This window comes from Agelaius phoeniceus, chromosome Z, assembly GCF_051311805.1.
Source record: "Agelaius phoeniceus isolate bAgePho1 chromosome Z, bAgePho1.hap1, whole genome shotgun sequence".
Taxonomy (NCBI): domain Eukaryota; kingdom Metazoa; phylum Chordata; class Aves; order Passeriformes; family Icteridae; genus Agelaius; species Agelaius phoeniceus.
This window is the reverse complement of record NC_135303.1, coordinates 26,348,865-26,363,212: the sequence shown is the minus strand read 5'-3', so window position 1 is coordinate 26,363,212 and position 14,348 is coordinate 26,348,865. Positions and strand designations below refer to the sequence as shown.

Here is a 14,348-nt window from a genome sequence, read left to right as displayed (position 1 = left end):
TGGCAGCAGGAAGTCCATCTGTCATAATGAATTTCTCTCTGAAAATGATTAGCTTTAATGGCCAGTGACAAAACCAGCCAAGACCAATGCTTATAAGCCAAGAAGCCTAAGGTGCAGGGGGATTTAAAGCCTATGCATTACTTAGAAGCAGAAAGCAGTAATTGTCCAAGAAGTCTTCTAAGGTAATGTGTACAATACAAAACAAGTCAATAATTTTCTGAAATACATTGAGTTTCATAAAATTAAATACACCAGCTATCACCCAAGTGATAGCATTTGTGACCTGATTTACCAGGTCACAAATGCTATCACTTGGGCCTCAAGCCTGAGGCAAATACACTATAAGAAAGGATGCGCATGCCTGCTATTTACACAGATGCACAAATTATGGCATTAATGAGTAAAATGCATTAAATAGATTTCTTCTGTTTTGATGCACAGAAATGCTGAGGCATAACAGAATCCTCAGAAGAATATTTTGTTAATGAATGTCTACAAAATATGTTTTGTATCGGAGAAAGACTCTATACTCTTACACCTCTTAGGCCCAGTTTGAATCAATTTAGTTTTTGTTTTTGTCTACCATATCCCTGCAATCTTTTTCTAAAGTGTACTCCTAGACGAGCTTTACCTTCTAGGTGCAAACTCCCTGTGGTTGAAGTTCCACTCCTGATACCTATTTCCTATGACAAGTAATGCTAATCTTTCCTTTCACCCTCCTGTGACGTGTCCCTCCTAGATCCAGCCTCACCAAAGCCCTTATTTCCCTCCCTTACCTTTAGTTTCCTGTTCACTCAAATCAGACAAGTTTTCTAACACAAAGCCGAGCATCAAGAAGGAACACAAAGAGACTACTAAACAGAAAGGCACAGCCCTATTTGCTCAGAGCAGGAAAAAAACAGACTCTATCAGAAAAACTCTTCACTGGTTTGGGCAGGTTTGGGGAGAACACACCAAGACCTGCCATTGTTGAAAAAGCTGCATAAAACATATTTTTAAAGAATGTCACTTAATCCAGAGTTGCCAATGAACAAAGATAAATCCCTCTTCTGCAAAAGGTTCTGTAGTTCAAGATAGTGAAAACTTCTACAGAGATGGTGGAGTATAATCTCTAACAGGAAGGCTACATTCCCACCTTTTCTAAAATGTGAGTGTTTACGAATTTCAGAGACAAGGTTACAAGAGCTTATGCATTTGAACACCAGCAAAATCACATTTTTTGGAAGTTGTCTCAATGGCTCTATTTGGAGCTTCTGTGTCAAAGTTATATACAGAGACTAAACTGAACACCTGCCACTGAAAGCAGTGGAAGGAATAATAGAAGTACAAAGCATCAGCTGACCTTAACAGACAATATTATTGGTCTTGCTGATAACCTCTCCTCTTTCTCGCTCTTTTATATAATTGCACACCAAATCTGCTTGGAAGCCAAAATAAAATATACAAAAGAAGAACATAGAGATATTAAAATAAAAAAAAAATTCCCAGAGTGGATTGTATTGATTAGCTGAATTAGCAGAAGATGAAGCTGTGTGCCTACTAGCCAGTCATGTACAGGTAGTGGGAATGCTGCAGCATCCTGTACAACTGTGCAATACTTCATCCACACACCCTCATTTCAGCTGACAATGTCTTAATTGTAACTTACAGTACAGCAGCATTCCCATTGCTGGAAGTGGCCTGTACAGAAATCAGATGGAATTTCTCTTTTGAAACAAAATTTTTCAGATTCCAGGACAAATTATTTTTCCTTACTTCTCTTTACCATCACAGCAGCTGTCATGTGTGGAGAAACAAGTGTCCACAACAGGGTCAAAAATAACTGCAGTCACTACAACAGTAGCAGTTCCATTGAGTCCAAGCCAGAAGCAGCTGCAATACTTACTAGTTACTTCCTTAACCTGTTTTCCCTCCACAGCCAGGTAATATATAACTTTGACCACCACTCCCTTCAGATTCTGGTTTAGTGTACATAGCATGAGTATTACCATAGGGAATTAAAATGACCTGTTAACGACCTGGTAACATCCCCTTATCAGTCTAGTTCCATAAGCAGCATATGTGATTTATTTTGCAAAGGAAAGGTGAGGCACCTTTTGTTCTGAAACTACAGATAACCCCACCTGAAAAAATTACTGCATAAGAAAGAAGTTCATATCCACAATCATAAAACAGCCATAGAAGAAGCAGCAGGAATTACTCCTCACCTTGATCCTGCTGACAGCTTCCTGAGCCTGCATCATTCTCACATTCTTGGATGGAGTTTTATCAGAAAGCAGTTGAGTTGAACCAAGGTAATTGGCAGCAAAAATGATTCCATCAATTAGGTCTTCAGGATCGCAAGGTCCAGGAACTGTAATACAGGAAAGCCATCACTGAAGACAATCATGGTGAAACACAGCAAAAGCAGAATTGTGACAACTTGAGTCTGCACCTGATGGCTGCAAATCCTCCTCTGAAATTCTTCAGTTTATCATGACAAAAAGGCAACCAGCACTTTCAAAGGCAGTAAAACATCAAACTATAATAGTATCGAAATTTGTGGTGGGCTGACCCTGCCCACCAAATCCCTTCTATCGCTCCCCTCCTGAGAAGTGCAGGGGAGAGAAAATATAGTGAAAGTTTCATGGGGCAAGACAAGAACAGGGAGAGATCACTCATCAGTTACTGTTATGGGCAAAATAGACTCCACTTGTGGAAACTTGTTTCATCTACTACTGATGAAGACAAGTAGAATAATGAAAAATAAAAACAGACATTACAACACCTTCCCCTATCCCTCCCTTCTTCCTGGACTCACTTTTATACGCAATTTTCTTTATCTCCTGCACCCAGAAGTACAAGGGAATGGGGGCTGTGGTCAGTTCATCACATGCTTTCTCTGATGCTCCTTATTCATCATAGGGAAGAGGCCTCACATCCTTCCTCTGCTCTAGAATGGGATACCTCCTACGGGAGACAATCCTTCAGAACAGACTGCTCTGGTGTGGACTCCCTATGGCATCACAAGTCCTGCCAACAAGCCTGCTCCAGGTGAGCTCCTCTCTCCAATGGGCCACATATCCTGCAGGGAGCCTGCTCCAGCCTGGGATTTCCATGGGGTCATAGCCTGTTTTTTTTGGGCATCCACATAATCTGGCATGGGGTCCTCCAGGGGCTGCTTGTGGGTATGTGTTCCACTTGGAGCTCCACTGGCTGGAGGGACACAACTGCGTCACCATGGTATTTCCCATGGACTGCATGGGAACCTCTGCTCTGGCACCTGGAGCACCTCCAGTCCTTCCTACTCCATTGACCTTGTCTTCAGAGATCCCTCTTTTACACATTCCCAGCCCCTTCTTCTCTGGCTGCAGTTCCTGTGGTGCAGAGTCTTTGCCCCCTTCTTAAATACATTATCCCAGAAGTGCTACTACTGTCACTGATGGGCTCAGCCTTGGCCAGTGGTGGGTCTGTCTTGGAGCCAGCTGGCGCTGACTCTATCAGACAGACAGAAAGCTTTCAGCAGTTTCTCACAGAATACACCCTTGTACCCACCCCACTACCAAAACCTTGCTACACAAACCCAGTACAACATCTCTCCAGCCAAAGCTACAATTGTTAACCCAGCCTCTGTCTCACAATAGCTCATTCTTTTGTGAGTAGGGATCAGCTTGGAGCAAAATAACCTATGATATTTCACTGTGATAAAGGGACAGACACAGTTACTTAGCTTGCTCCTCACCCATCAAAAACAGCCTTGCAATTCTCAGAGCAACAGTCACAAGCAGAAAGAGGAAAGGTGCAGTTTCATAGCAGCCATCAGCCTCTTGCTTGTGCATTAACTACAGTTGGTGCAACAGGCAGAACAATATCCCCAGAATGCTCTACACATACCACACATCACAATATTTTTATGCCACAGACCCTTAAAAATAGTAAGTGTTAACAAGGATACTGTGATAAAGTACTGAGTTAAATAAAAATGTTATTAAATACACAGAGCATCTTGTGCGGCAAACCAACACTCTTAGTCCACAGATCCTTGGAGATCCAACACCCATCAACTTCTGGAAAAGTGGAAAGTGATGGGGTGTAAAGTGTTCATAACCAAGCAATGCAAATCCTTACAAAGCAGCACTTATGATTTGTAAGATTTTTAATGTTTGGCAGCCTTATCTAAAAATTTTATACATGAAAATGTTCCATTTTGACACCATGTTAAAACTGTTATGATCCAAAACATATTAACTGATTAATTTAAGAAACTCCCTGTTCTTAAAAGTAAGGGAAAACAATTGTTCCTCAAGACAAGTTATATATAAATCATATTAAAGAATGCTCATGGTAAATATGTTCACATTTTATCACAGAACACCTGTGTTTATATTTGTCTTTCTTTTTACCTCTAAAATCAAGGGGTATCTTGTACTATAAGGTGATGGGGCTTTAAGTTTGAAATTACTAAGAATGCCAATTTTGTTCTAATGATAACCTATAGGACCAACAACCTCAGAATGAGCATGGGTGGCTTTGGCCTCAAGGAAAAGCAAGTCATTACAATGATTAAAATAAAAAAGAAAGATCTGGAGACAAATGTCACACTGAAACTATATACACAGACAGAAGCACACGTATAAATCTTGTGAGCAGGCTTGTCTTCCTTATCATTTTTTTTAAATACAAAAATTTATGACTAGCAAATTTAAGATGCTTATCTCCAGTGTGCAGTTTGCTCAGGCAGTATGTATCTTGAAAATTCTCAAAATGAACAGTCATTTGCAAGCACATGACCTAAAAAAATTGAGTTATTTCCTTAGGGAAATTCATGCATTTGGAAGTACTACATATTTACACAGAAATCACACAGCATTCTAAGTGTTACTATTACTCTACACATCAAGGCCTTTTCACCACTTCCACCACTATACTAAAGAGGTGCAAAACTTTTTATAGTACAATTTCTGATCAAAATGAGGGGAAAAAAATGGGCAAAGGTATAAGATTCTAAGAAAGTGCGTATTAACCCCCAAAAAAGGTAATGCTCTAATTGCATCAGAAGTGAACACACAGACAGCACTGCTTTTTAGAATACCTCCTCCTTTTATTATCTCTGACAACAAAACTATTACCTCAATGAAAACGTAACATAGGTGCTGGCAAATTTTTCCTTGGACTGCTGGTGCATAAAAATGGAACACTTGTAATTTTAAGGAATTTCGTGCTGGACCAAGCACCAAGAAAATTTTAGTGTACAATTTATTTTTTTCCTAAGGTGGAGATAATTAGTTTTAAAATATAGATATATATTCCTATATATATAGAGTATATAGTCCCTTGATAGGACTATCAATAGGAGATGAACTTAAATTCTAAGAGAGATTCTTCATTGCTCCAAAATTCCAATGCTTAGCTATGAACTAATTGACATTCTGGCCAGAGATTCCAAAACAGGCAGCTTATACCCTGAAGACTAAAACAACAATCAATTTGCAGTCTAAAGAAAATGATCACATTATCAATTAAACACAGTACACTGTAAAGCAATCCAAAGAGTGATGAGGAAGTCCAAAGAAAGTATTACATCAACTGTCTTTCTAAAATTTCATCAAGCACATGGAACAACCACTGTCAATGGAAAAGTAAAAAAAAACAAAACAAAACAAAAACAAAAAAAAAAAAAAACCACAAAAAACTTCTATTTTCTGCTTCTGTCATAACTGCATACAACTTGTGCTCCTCCTGCAGAAGACACAGAATGCACACTCATACAAAAAGTAACAGCAGTTCATGGGGCAGGTAACTTGCTTTTTCATATTGTTCTGAAAAAATTCAGCACCACTGAAACTTTAACTCCGAGATGGGATGCAGTATTTAATAAAGAGGCAAGTAGTTGTTAAACAAAGCAGATTTTCACTGGCAGGCCTGTCCATAAATCCAGCTGAGATTAGATTGAGCCTGCCAATTGAAATCAATGCCAGACAGAGCACTACAGTCTTCTTGCTTAGTCTATTTTCCTTGTCCACACACATTCTTATGTGTTGTGCAAATACCATAAAGAAACCAGTGTTTCAAGTCATACTGAGGGAAAAAAACAGCATAACTGATACAGAAACAATGAATGAAACACCAAAAAACTAAAAGCTCCATGTTTCTGAATTTCTGAAGGAGCACAGCAGGATTTAGCTCAGGTTCTAAATTAGACACAACTTAATCTAAATCAGTACACCCAACCCTAGCAGCTTTTCTATTCAGCAAATAAAAGTAAAATTTTATGCATTATAAATATAGATGGGTTTTTTGATGCAAAAAAAAAAAAAAATTTTAGAAAGTGTAGAAATATCTTACCTTCAACATACGTTGGAAATGAAGCCAAGCTTTTTCTGGACTGTAATTAAGACAAAAAGGATTTCAAACTGAACATAGCGTGCACAAATATGCATTAAAAATTTTTCTGTGCCAAAAAACCCCAGACTTTAATTAGCCATAGCTATTAGTAAAGATAGAACCACTTATTATTATTTACATTTATTATTTTCAAGCTCTAGGCATCTACGTAAATTCAATGTATTCCATTTGTGTCTATTTAGTAGACAATATGGTAAGACCATACTTCACTTACTTGTTGGTCTTCACTAGTGCATTAATTATCCACCAATAGGTGCACTACTTTTAATAATCAAGAAATATGGAGGAAAGTACATAATACCCCAAAGATACTGGATCTTCCAACTAGAAATAAATGCATACAGGAATATAAAAATTGCACTTTACTGTTATAATTCATGACTGAAACCATCCTTAACAAAATACAGTTATTCATTAGGGATGGTTTTAGATGTATCCTTCACATTAACAGTGCCTACAAAAAGCTTTCTAGATTTTAACAGGTTAGGGAGCAGCCTCTCTTCTCCGGGATAATGGGATTCACCATGACCTCAGCACCAACTGGCTGACACGGTATGGAGCACAAAAGCACATTTGGTAGCACCAATTACATAAATAGTGAAGGAATAAATAGAAACTTGACCTGTGCATGTAAATACACACACTAAAGTAATTCCATAGATCCTATTGGTATTTTCTGTGAAAGACTATGAGGCTAACCCTTCAGATATCTGATGGCTACAACTTTCAGTAGGTGAGGTTCACCACTTTGTTTAATTAATAACATAAACCACATACAAAAATTTATCAAACAAAACTGTGTGTGGCACTATATAATTTGTAATGGATATACCGAAATACCTGCTGCTATAATAGGCAGGTAAGTGGATAGTTAATGAATTTATGACTGATTGTACTATCAGTAACTCCTCCAAAAACTGCTTAATATCACTCTATTAAAAGAAAATCAGAAAATCTATACACATGATCAGAATAAGGCATAAAATCTTCAATAATTTTAAGTATCATTCCAGATGATGTACGTAGAAATAGATGCCAAATTATTTTTCTTTGCGACAGGCAACTTACCAGGATCTGTGTACTAGTGGAAGACTCAGGTAAAACAAGAAAGGTGACAATTATGTAACAGGTTGACTGACTTAACCCCAAGGAGTCTTTTCCTTTGTAAGATATGGAAAATTGATGTAACAAATAATATTTTAACCAATGATGCATGTATTGCTATAAAATAAAATTTGTGAATTATAAACAAAAGACCTGTGACACAGACAACTGAGTCTGTGCAAGCTTTAAGTTCTTTTCATTCCCTATGAAAATTACTAAGCTGTTTGAGAATCCAAGAATCCTGTTCATCAGATTCTGCACTAGCATCAATAAAGATGTCAATAATCAATGTTCTGCTGCTGCCAACACATTTAAGCTGCTGTGAGAACACTGACATGCCTTTCACATCTGTGGCTCTTTCACCTCCTCAGATGAATGCTCCTACTGGAGCATTCCACCTATCCATATAGACTCCAACAACTGTTTGTAATAGTTGCTGATGTAGTGCTAAAGGGGGCATTCAAACACTGGGGTCTGACAGGCATAAAGGACAAATCCCCTATAAGCGAGAGGCAGCTCATATACATAAATACTTTAGAAAGGATATTTCTTTTTAAACAGTGAAGAAAATCTTTGATAGAGATTTAGCAACTGTTCGGCACCCTTAACTAGCAACTTAATTTTCAGGATAGAGTGGTGCAAACCACCATCATGTATATCTTTATTCTCACTCGCAAACATAATTTTTCTTGTTCATTACCCAGGTAGAAAGGCACTCTACAAAAACCATTAGAAGAGTAAAGAAACAGGTAAAGTTACCAATAGGTGGAAACCTACACCTCTTAATTTTACATAGCCATGAATAATGAAACATCAAGGTGATTAATATTTTATTACTTTCAATAATATTGTTGCCATCTGCTATTATAAATTTATATTTAATAAAAATGTTTCCCTAAGACCTAAAAATCCAGAATTTATGAGGCTTTTTTATCACTTTTATGCTTGTATTAGAAATACTAAAGTGGGAATTATTCCCTATCTGAGGGAAACTAATAGCCCAATATATTCTACAGTAAAACCTAGTTTACCACCTCTGTAACTTTGAGTAAGCACATCCTAACAATTGAAATCAACAGTGTTTTGTGTGCTTTCTTTCTTTGGAGAAGTTTACCGATACCTAAAAATAGCTAAAATATAAAATACATAGTGATAAAGTCTGTAGCAAAGAATGCTGAAGGCTTTAATAGGCTAACATTGAAGCAGAGGAAAACTTAAAGGTATGATCTATAGTTGAAAACTTCAGAATATGGAAAATTATGTGTTTCTTCAGTCATTTGAAATTTTTCATTATTTTGTAAATGCAAATGCAGAGTGGCACAATTACATACATCTTACAAGTTTTTCTGTCCCTTGATAATTGCAAAAGTAAAAAGGAACAAATGGATTATTTGTGTTTCATTTTTAATCCACTTACAGTAGATCAGGTTTTTAATTTTGGAAAATAACTCATCCATTGCTACCAGTAGCAATATGATATTTTATTATGGCAGTTTCTAAATTATTTTCAAGTTTATGAAAAGAAGGCAAATAAACCAAATCTTTGCAGATTTTTCTGTTTACAGAACCTGCTACTCTATCCAAATCCAAATCCTTTTTTCAAATTATTTTCTTTTTACACGATGAGCAGTTCTATTCATGCTTATTTTGTTTTGGTGGAAGTCCTGCAGCCTAAAGCACTACCAGGTAAGGGGAAAAATCCCAAACTATGGAGCTTTATTCTGAGAAGCCTCGAGTCAGGAACTGAATTCTGATTAAGAATCACTTGCAGGTCAGTTTCTACAATGACAAAATATTAAGCAGCATAATTTGTTATGTAATAATTTAATTTAAGCCCTTTTTCATCTGGCTGACAAATACTCTTTCTTAGTGGATGGAAAAAAGGAAAAGCCTTCTTTGTTTTGTCTCTGCTACAGAGGGGATGTTGGCTGTTTGGTAAATCAGTACCCTGCAGCCTGTTAAATAAATTTAAAAATTTAGTGACAGCTGAACACAGAGTCAGAAATGCCATGACAAAGAGTCTTCAGTATGTTAGAAATTCAGTCAGACAGCTGGGCAAGCAAAAGGTAAAGAAGCATAAGAAAGAAAAAAGAAGAAAATGGATTGCACAGGTACAAGGCAGCAAGGAAAATTAAAAGGCATAAGCAGCATGAACCAGACTGTCGCCTTTAAAAAGGTTTTACTCTACCTCTTTATTAGTGGAAGCCTCTGCTGTACTGCAGACATCCTGGTGATGTTGTCTGCTTGATGATTCAGCACCACGAGGTGAAGAAGAATCTGGAGATGGAGACTAGACATGGCAAGAAAATCAAAAGTTATTTTGAGTGCCCAGTGTAGAGATTATTCTTTCATTGTCTACATCCTATGCTCTGACATTCTAAGAAAGAAAAGGTAAAGTCACTTAAGAGTAAGCTGTGATGGGAGAAAAGTGACCTTAAGCAGCACACAGGGATTCAGCTTAAGTTTTTTTTAGTTGTCAAACTGGGAGAAATGAATAAAAGACTGAAACTTCCCCATAAGCTCACAGGCCCTCAGGTATTACTAACGTGAAGTGCTAAACTAATCTGATCTGAGCAGAGGAAGGTCACAGCGGTTGTCCATAAGGGTTATTCCATTATCTTAGAAAACAACTTTCATAAACTGTGCAGAGTAATATTGATGTATTCAAGAATTTATTCATATATTCAATGACAATTCAATACCAGTGTAATCAAGGACTGGGAATCCTCAATCTAGATACAGTTAAGACTTGGAAAATATTCAACAGTTCATGCTGTCAGCTCAGTACATGCTTTTTAGATCAGATTTCCTCATTCTTCTCTTTTTTCCATAAACAATTCATGGAGAAACTCTCTTTGTGATTGATCAACAAGTATCTTGATAAAGGGGAAGAATGTTCTGGGAAAGGATATTCTAATCGCAGACAATTCCTAATGAATGCTGGTGATGAGAAAAAACTGTAGCAAGGTATCTGAAGTACAGAGTAGGGGCCCTGGTATGAGGGTGTGACACAAGAACACAGAATGTGGAACTAGTGAAGGTGACCAAAATGAAAGAGTACAAAGCTTTAACCCAGCAGGCATTTCCAGAGGCAGATTTTAAGGAGATACCTACAAAATATATCTGCCAAAGCAAAAATGAAAATCCTCAAAAGGAAAATTTAGCATTTACCTACAGCTGGGTATTCAGCCCAATAGCCCTGGCATTCTACACTCTCCTTTAACATAGGAAGAATGCAGCTCTTTAACATAGGAAGAATCACAGCTGGCTGTGCCAGCTCAACAGTTCATCACTGATGGCAAAACAAGTGAAATGCTATTCTTATCTTTTCATAAACAGTAAGACATAGCTTTTCTCTGAGCCAATGAGTCATATCAGAAAAGGGATACATTTCCAGTGGTCTGAGCTGGCAGCAGCTCCACCCTCATGCTCTGCATCTACTGCAGCTGAAAAATTGAGTTCCATGAAATAGTCTACAAAAAACCCACAAAACCAAACCAGGAACAATAACTAAAACCCCAAACACCTAAGTTCTTCTTAGCCTCCCTTAGATATGAAATGAAACAAAAAACCATAACTCCCTTCTCCACTTCTTTCTCTTTACAGATATTCCTCTATCTCAGATAATAACTAAGTATTAAAATTATAGTTAACTAATAAATGCTACCAAAGAGTTAAGAAGCAATTCTTTACAGATATCTCCTGTGCTAAAGAGCAGTCCCTGCATCTTCCTGTATTTTGAATCACAACTGCAAGACAGAAAATGATACGGCTGTGAAACAATCCCCAGAAAGCTGGCATGTGATCGCATCATCAGACTGAAAAATTACTTGCCACACAGAGCACGTGAGCAGGGGCTGTGGGAGAGATACAGGCTCCCTTGAGTTGCTGTGTAATTACCAGTCAAGAGTGTCACAGTGATGCAACTGCACAAATGGCAACTCCTATTTACATAAGGAAGAGTTCTCAAGGCGGTCACATTCTTATTATTATGCAGTATTTCTGTATTAGGAATAAATTTAAAAGGTGCATTATATTATCAATGCAATAATGGCATCTAGACATTGTAGCACTCAAGAGCATTCTTTAAACAAGAAACAAAGAAATCAAATTAAGCATGGTATGTGTAAGTGCACACACACAAAAGTGCTCTTTACAACGGCTGAAAACTCTCATATTCACATACTGAAGGATAAAGATTAATAATTCAATTTAAACCAGACAATTAGCATTAAGAAATTGCACATCATTTGAAATGTACTAGCAGTTACTCCAGTAGCAGTATAAGTGCCTTTACTCAGGTACTTTTATCTATAAAGTATCAGAACTAAGTTATTACATGGCTTTCCATGCACTCTCTTTGAATGGCTGCTCAAATAAGTGTTTTGCGTGAGAAACACCCCTGAACAACAACCAAACAAACAACCCCCCCCCAAAACCAAACCAAGAACCAGAACTACCAAATCCAAGTATCAAACATCTTACAAAGTCTGCTGCATGACAGGGCATGAGAGCTGTCCTTGAAAACATTTGTACAGGAAAGTCCAGTCTTTGAAGAATTAACACTCAGCTCTCTTTGACACCAAAATGTGTTTTTAGAGGTACTGTACAAGGAAAGAATGCAGTCAGAGCAATAACAAGAAATATTTTGATGGATCCTAGTGGATAGATAATTTGCACAGCTGCTCTAAATAAAGTCTAAAATAAAGGCTTAGCAATTTGCTATTAACAAAACAAGTTTTAGGAGCCTAACAAAGTTGTTATTAGAACAAACACAGTAAGGTCACATGATGCACACTGTTATTAGGCACAGAGGTCTATCAATGAAATTCGATTTTTTTACATGCAGCAATAAAAACCTGATAGCTATCCCTTTTCCCCTTGAATTTCTACTTACATTTTTCTTATGATACTCAACCTGGTACATCCAAAAATTCTCCATCTCAATTTTGGAGTTGGTTCGACTCTAACTAAGATGCAACCCACTCCACCTGAGAAACCTCCCTTGCTCTTGTGCAGAGGGATTTAGTAACAGAACTTGTGAAAGGAGAGGATTGTGTTGCATCTAACCTATCCAGGTCAATCAGCTGTTTCCTATACAGCTCATGAAGAGACATGTAACTGACACTGAAACAGTGAAACTTATAAAAGCAGTGTTGTTTTATGTGCTTTTAGCAGCAGGTCATTTGAAGAGAGTACAGTTTGCCAGTCACATAGGCTAGGAGAGAGGGGATGAAATCATAGAATCATACAGTCATAGAATCTTTTCAATTGGAAGAGATCTTAAAGATTATCTAAATTTTACTGCCCCTGCCATGGACAGGGACACTTTCCAATACACTGGGTTGCACAAAGCCCCAGGCAGCCTGGCCTTGAACACTTCCAGGGATGTGGCACCTGGATAAACTGTACCAGTGCCTCACCACTCACACACTGAAGAATTTTTCATGGTATCTAATCTAAACCTACTTTGTCAATTTGAAGTGGTTCTCCCTTGTCCTATCGCTACATGCCCTTGTAAGAAGTTTTTCACTGACCAGCATCCCTGAGTCCTTACCTGCAGAGATGCTCTCAATGAATTCTTCTTCCAGTTTGTGTTTGGGACTGCCCTGGCCCATGTGCAGGACCTTGCACTTGGCCTTGCTGAATTTCATGAGGCTCTCACAGGTCAGGTCTGCCTCTCAAGCCTACCCACATCCCTCTGGATGGCCACTCTTCCCTCCAGTGTGCTGACCAAACCACTTAGCTTGGTGTTAATAAACTTGCCAAGGGTGCACTCAATCCCACCGTCCATGCTGCTCACAAAGGTAAACAGCACTGGTCATTTTTTGTTTTGAAAAAGGTGGTTTATTCAGAGCTTTTTTATATGCGGACAAATCAACAAATGCTTCCGAAATTTAAAATTCACTTAAACAACAGGACATTACTTATTTGTCACTAACGTCTACCTACAGGTATTATGGCACAGGTAGGGCAAAGTCTCCTTGTACATTAGCTCAGGAGACAATCGGACAAAGTGAGAGTTTAATTTTTAAAAATTTTATTTATTTTAGAGATAGTGCTCTGAAAAGAACCCATAAACATTAGGAAAAGGTCAAAGCACTATGGAATCTTCATGTCTCATGCACAATTATAGTCAGATGCATTCAATCTTAAGAACTGCCTTTATCAGGACAACTATGGCAGAAAATCTCCCAGGTTCTAGGCCAACTATGTGATGGCAGTGTCCTCTGTGATTTGTACAGCTCAAATTCCGTTCACTAAAATACAGACTGAGACCATAGGTTTTAGTAGGCATAAATATCCGTAAAGAATGAAGCTAAAAGCTAATGATTATTAGTTGTCTTTGTTGAAAATTTGTTTTAAGTACAGTGCTAAAAATGGTGGGCTTGATAAAAATGATACCAACTTAGCACTTCAAGCATACCTGCACACTGTAGCACAATCGATGCAATTCAATTTATAATTCTGACATGGGGATTTAACTTTGTACTGTAGTTCTGGTATAACTGCCTCTGCACATACCACATGCACTTACTCATCAGTTTGCTGTGTGGTCCAGGACCGGCCCCCTATCAGTCTCTGCATACATGATAGGAAAAATGACCTGAGACAAGGTTACTGGCTGAACTGCTCCTTCAGAACAACACATTTGATTAACCCTTATAGGACCTCTCCATAGAAGAATTTCAGGCAGCCTAAAGAGATTCCCCCAAAAGGCTCCTCCTGTGCCCAAGACAACTGATAAGCACCATTTGTCATTTTAACTACCACCCTGGTTAGTTAGCATCTGAAGTGAGGGGCTCTGACAACAGGCAACTGTGGGTCAGGACTCTGATCCAACAGCTGACTCATGCAGT

At 38.0% G+C, this 14,348-nt stretch overlaps 1 protein-coding gene across 2 annotated transcripts in view; it reads right to left on the bottom strand.

Annotated features, from left to right (window-relative positions):
- Positions 1 to 14,348, bottom strand: part of APBA1 (amyloid beta precursor protein binding family A member 1) — an 86,728-nt gene that overhangs the window by 23,358 nt on the left and 49,022 nt on the right. For both annotated transcript variants that reach the window (XM_077172073.1, XM_054652514.2), the window contains exons 3-5: positions 9,677 to 9,778; positions 6,325 to 6,364; positions 2,208 to 2,353 (exon numbers count right to left, since the gene is read on the bottom strand). In XM_077172073.1, the coding sequence (XP_077028188.1) occupies positions 2,208 to 2,353; positions 6,325 to 6,364; positions 9,677 to 9,778 (288 nt within the window). The remainder of the gene's footprint in view (positions 1 to 2,207; positions 2,354 to 6,324; positions 6,365 to 9,676; positions 9,779 to 14,348) is intronic.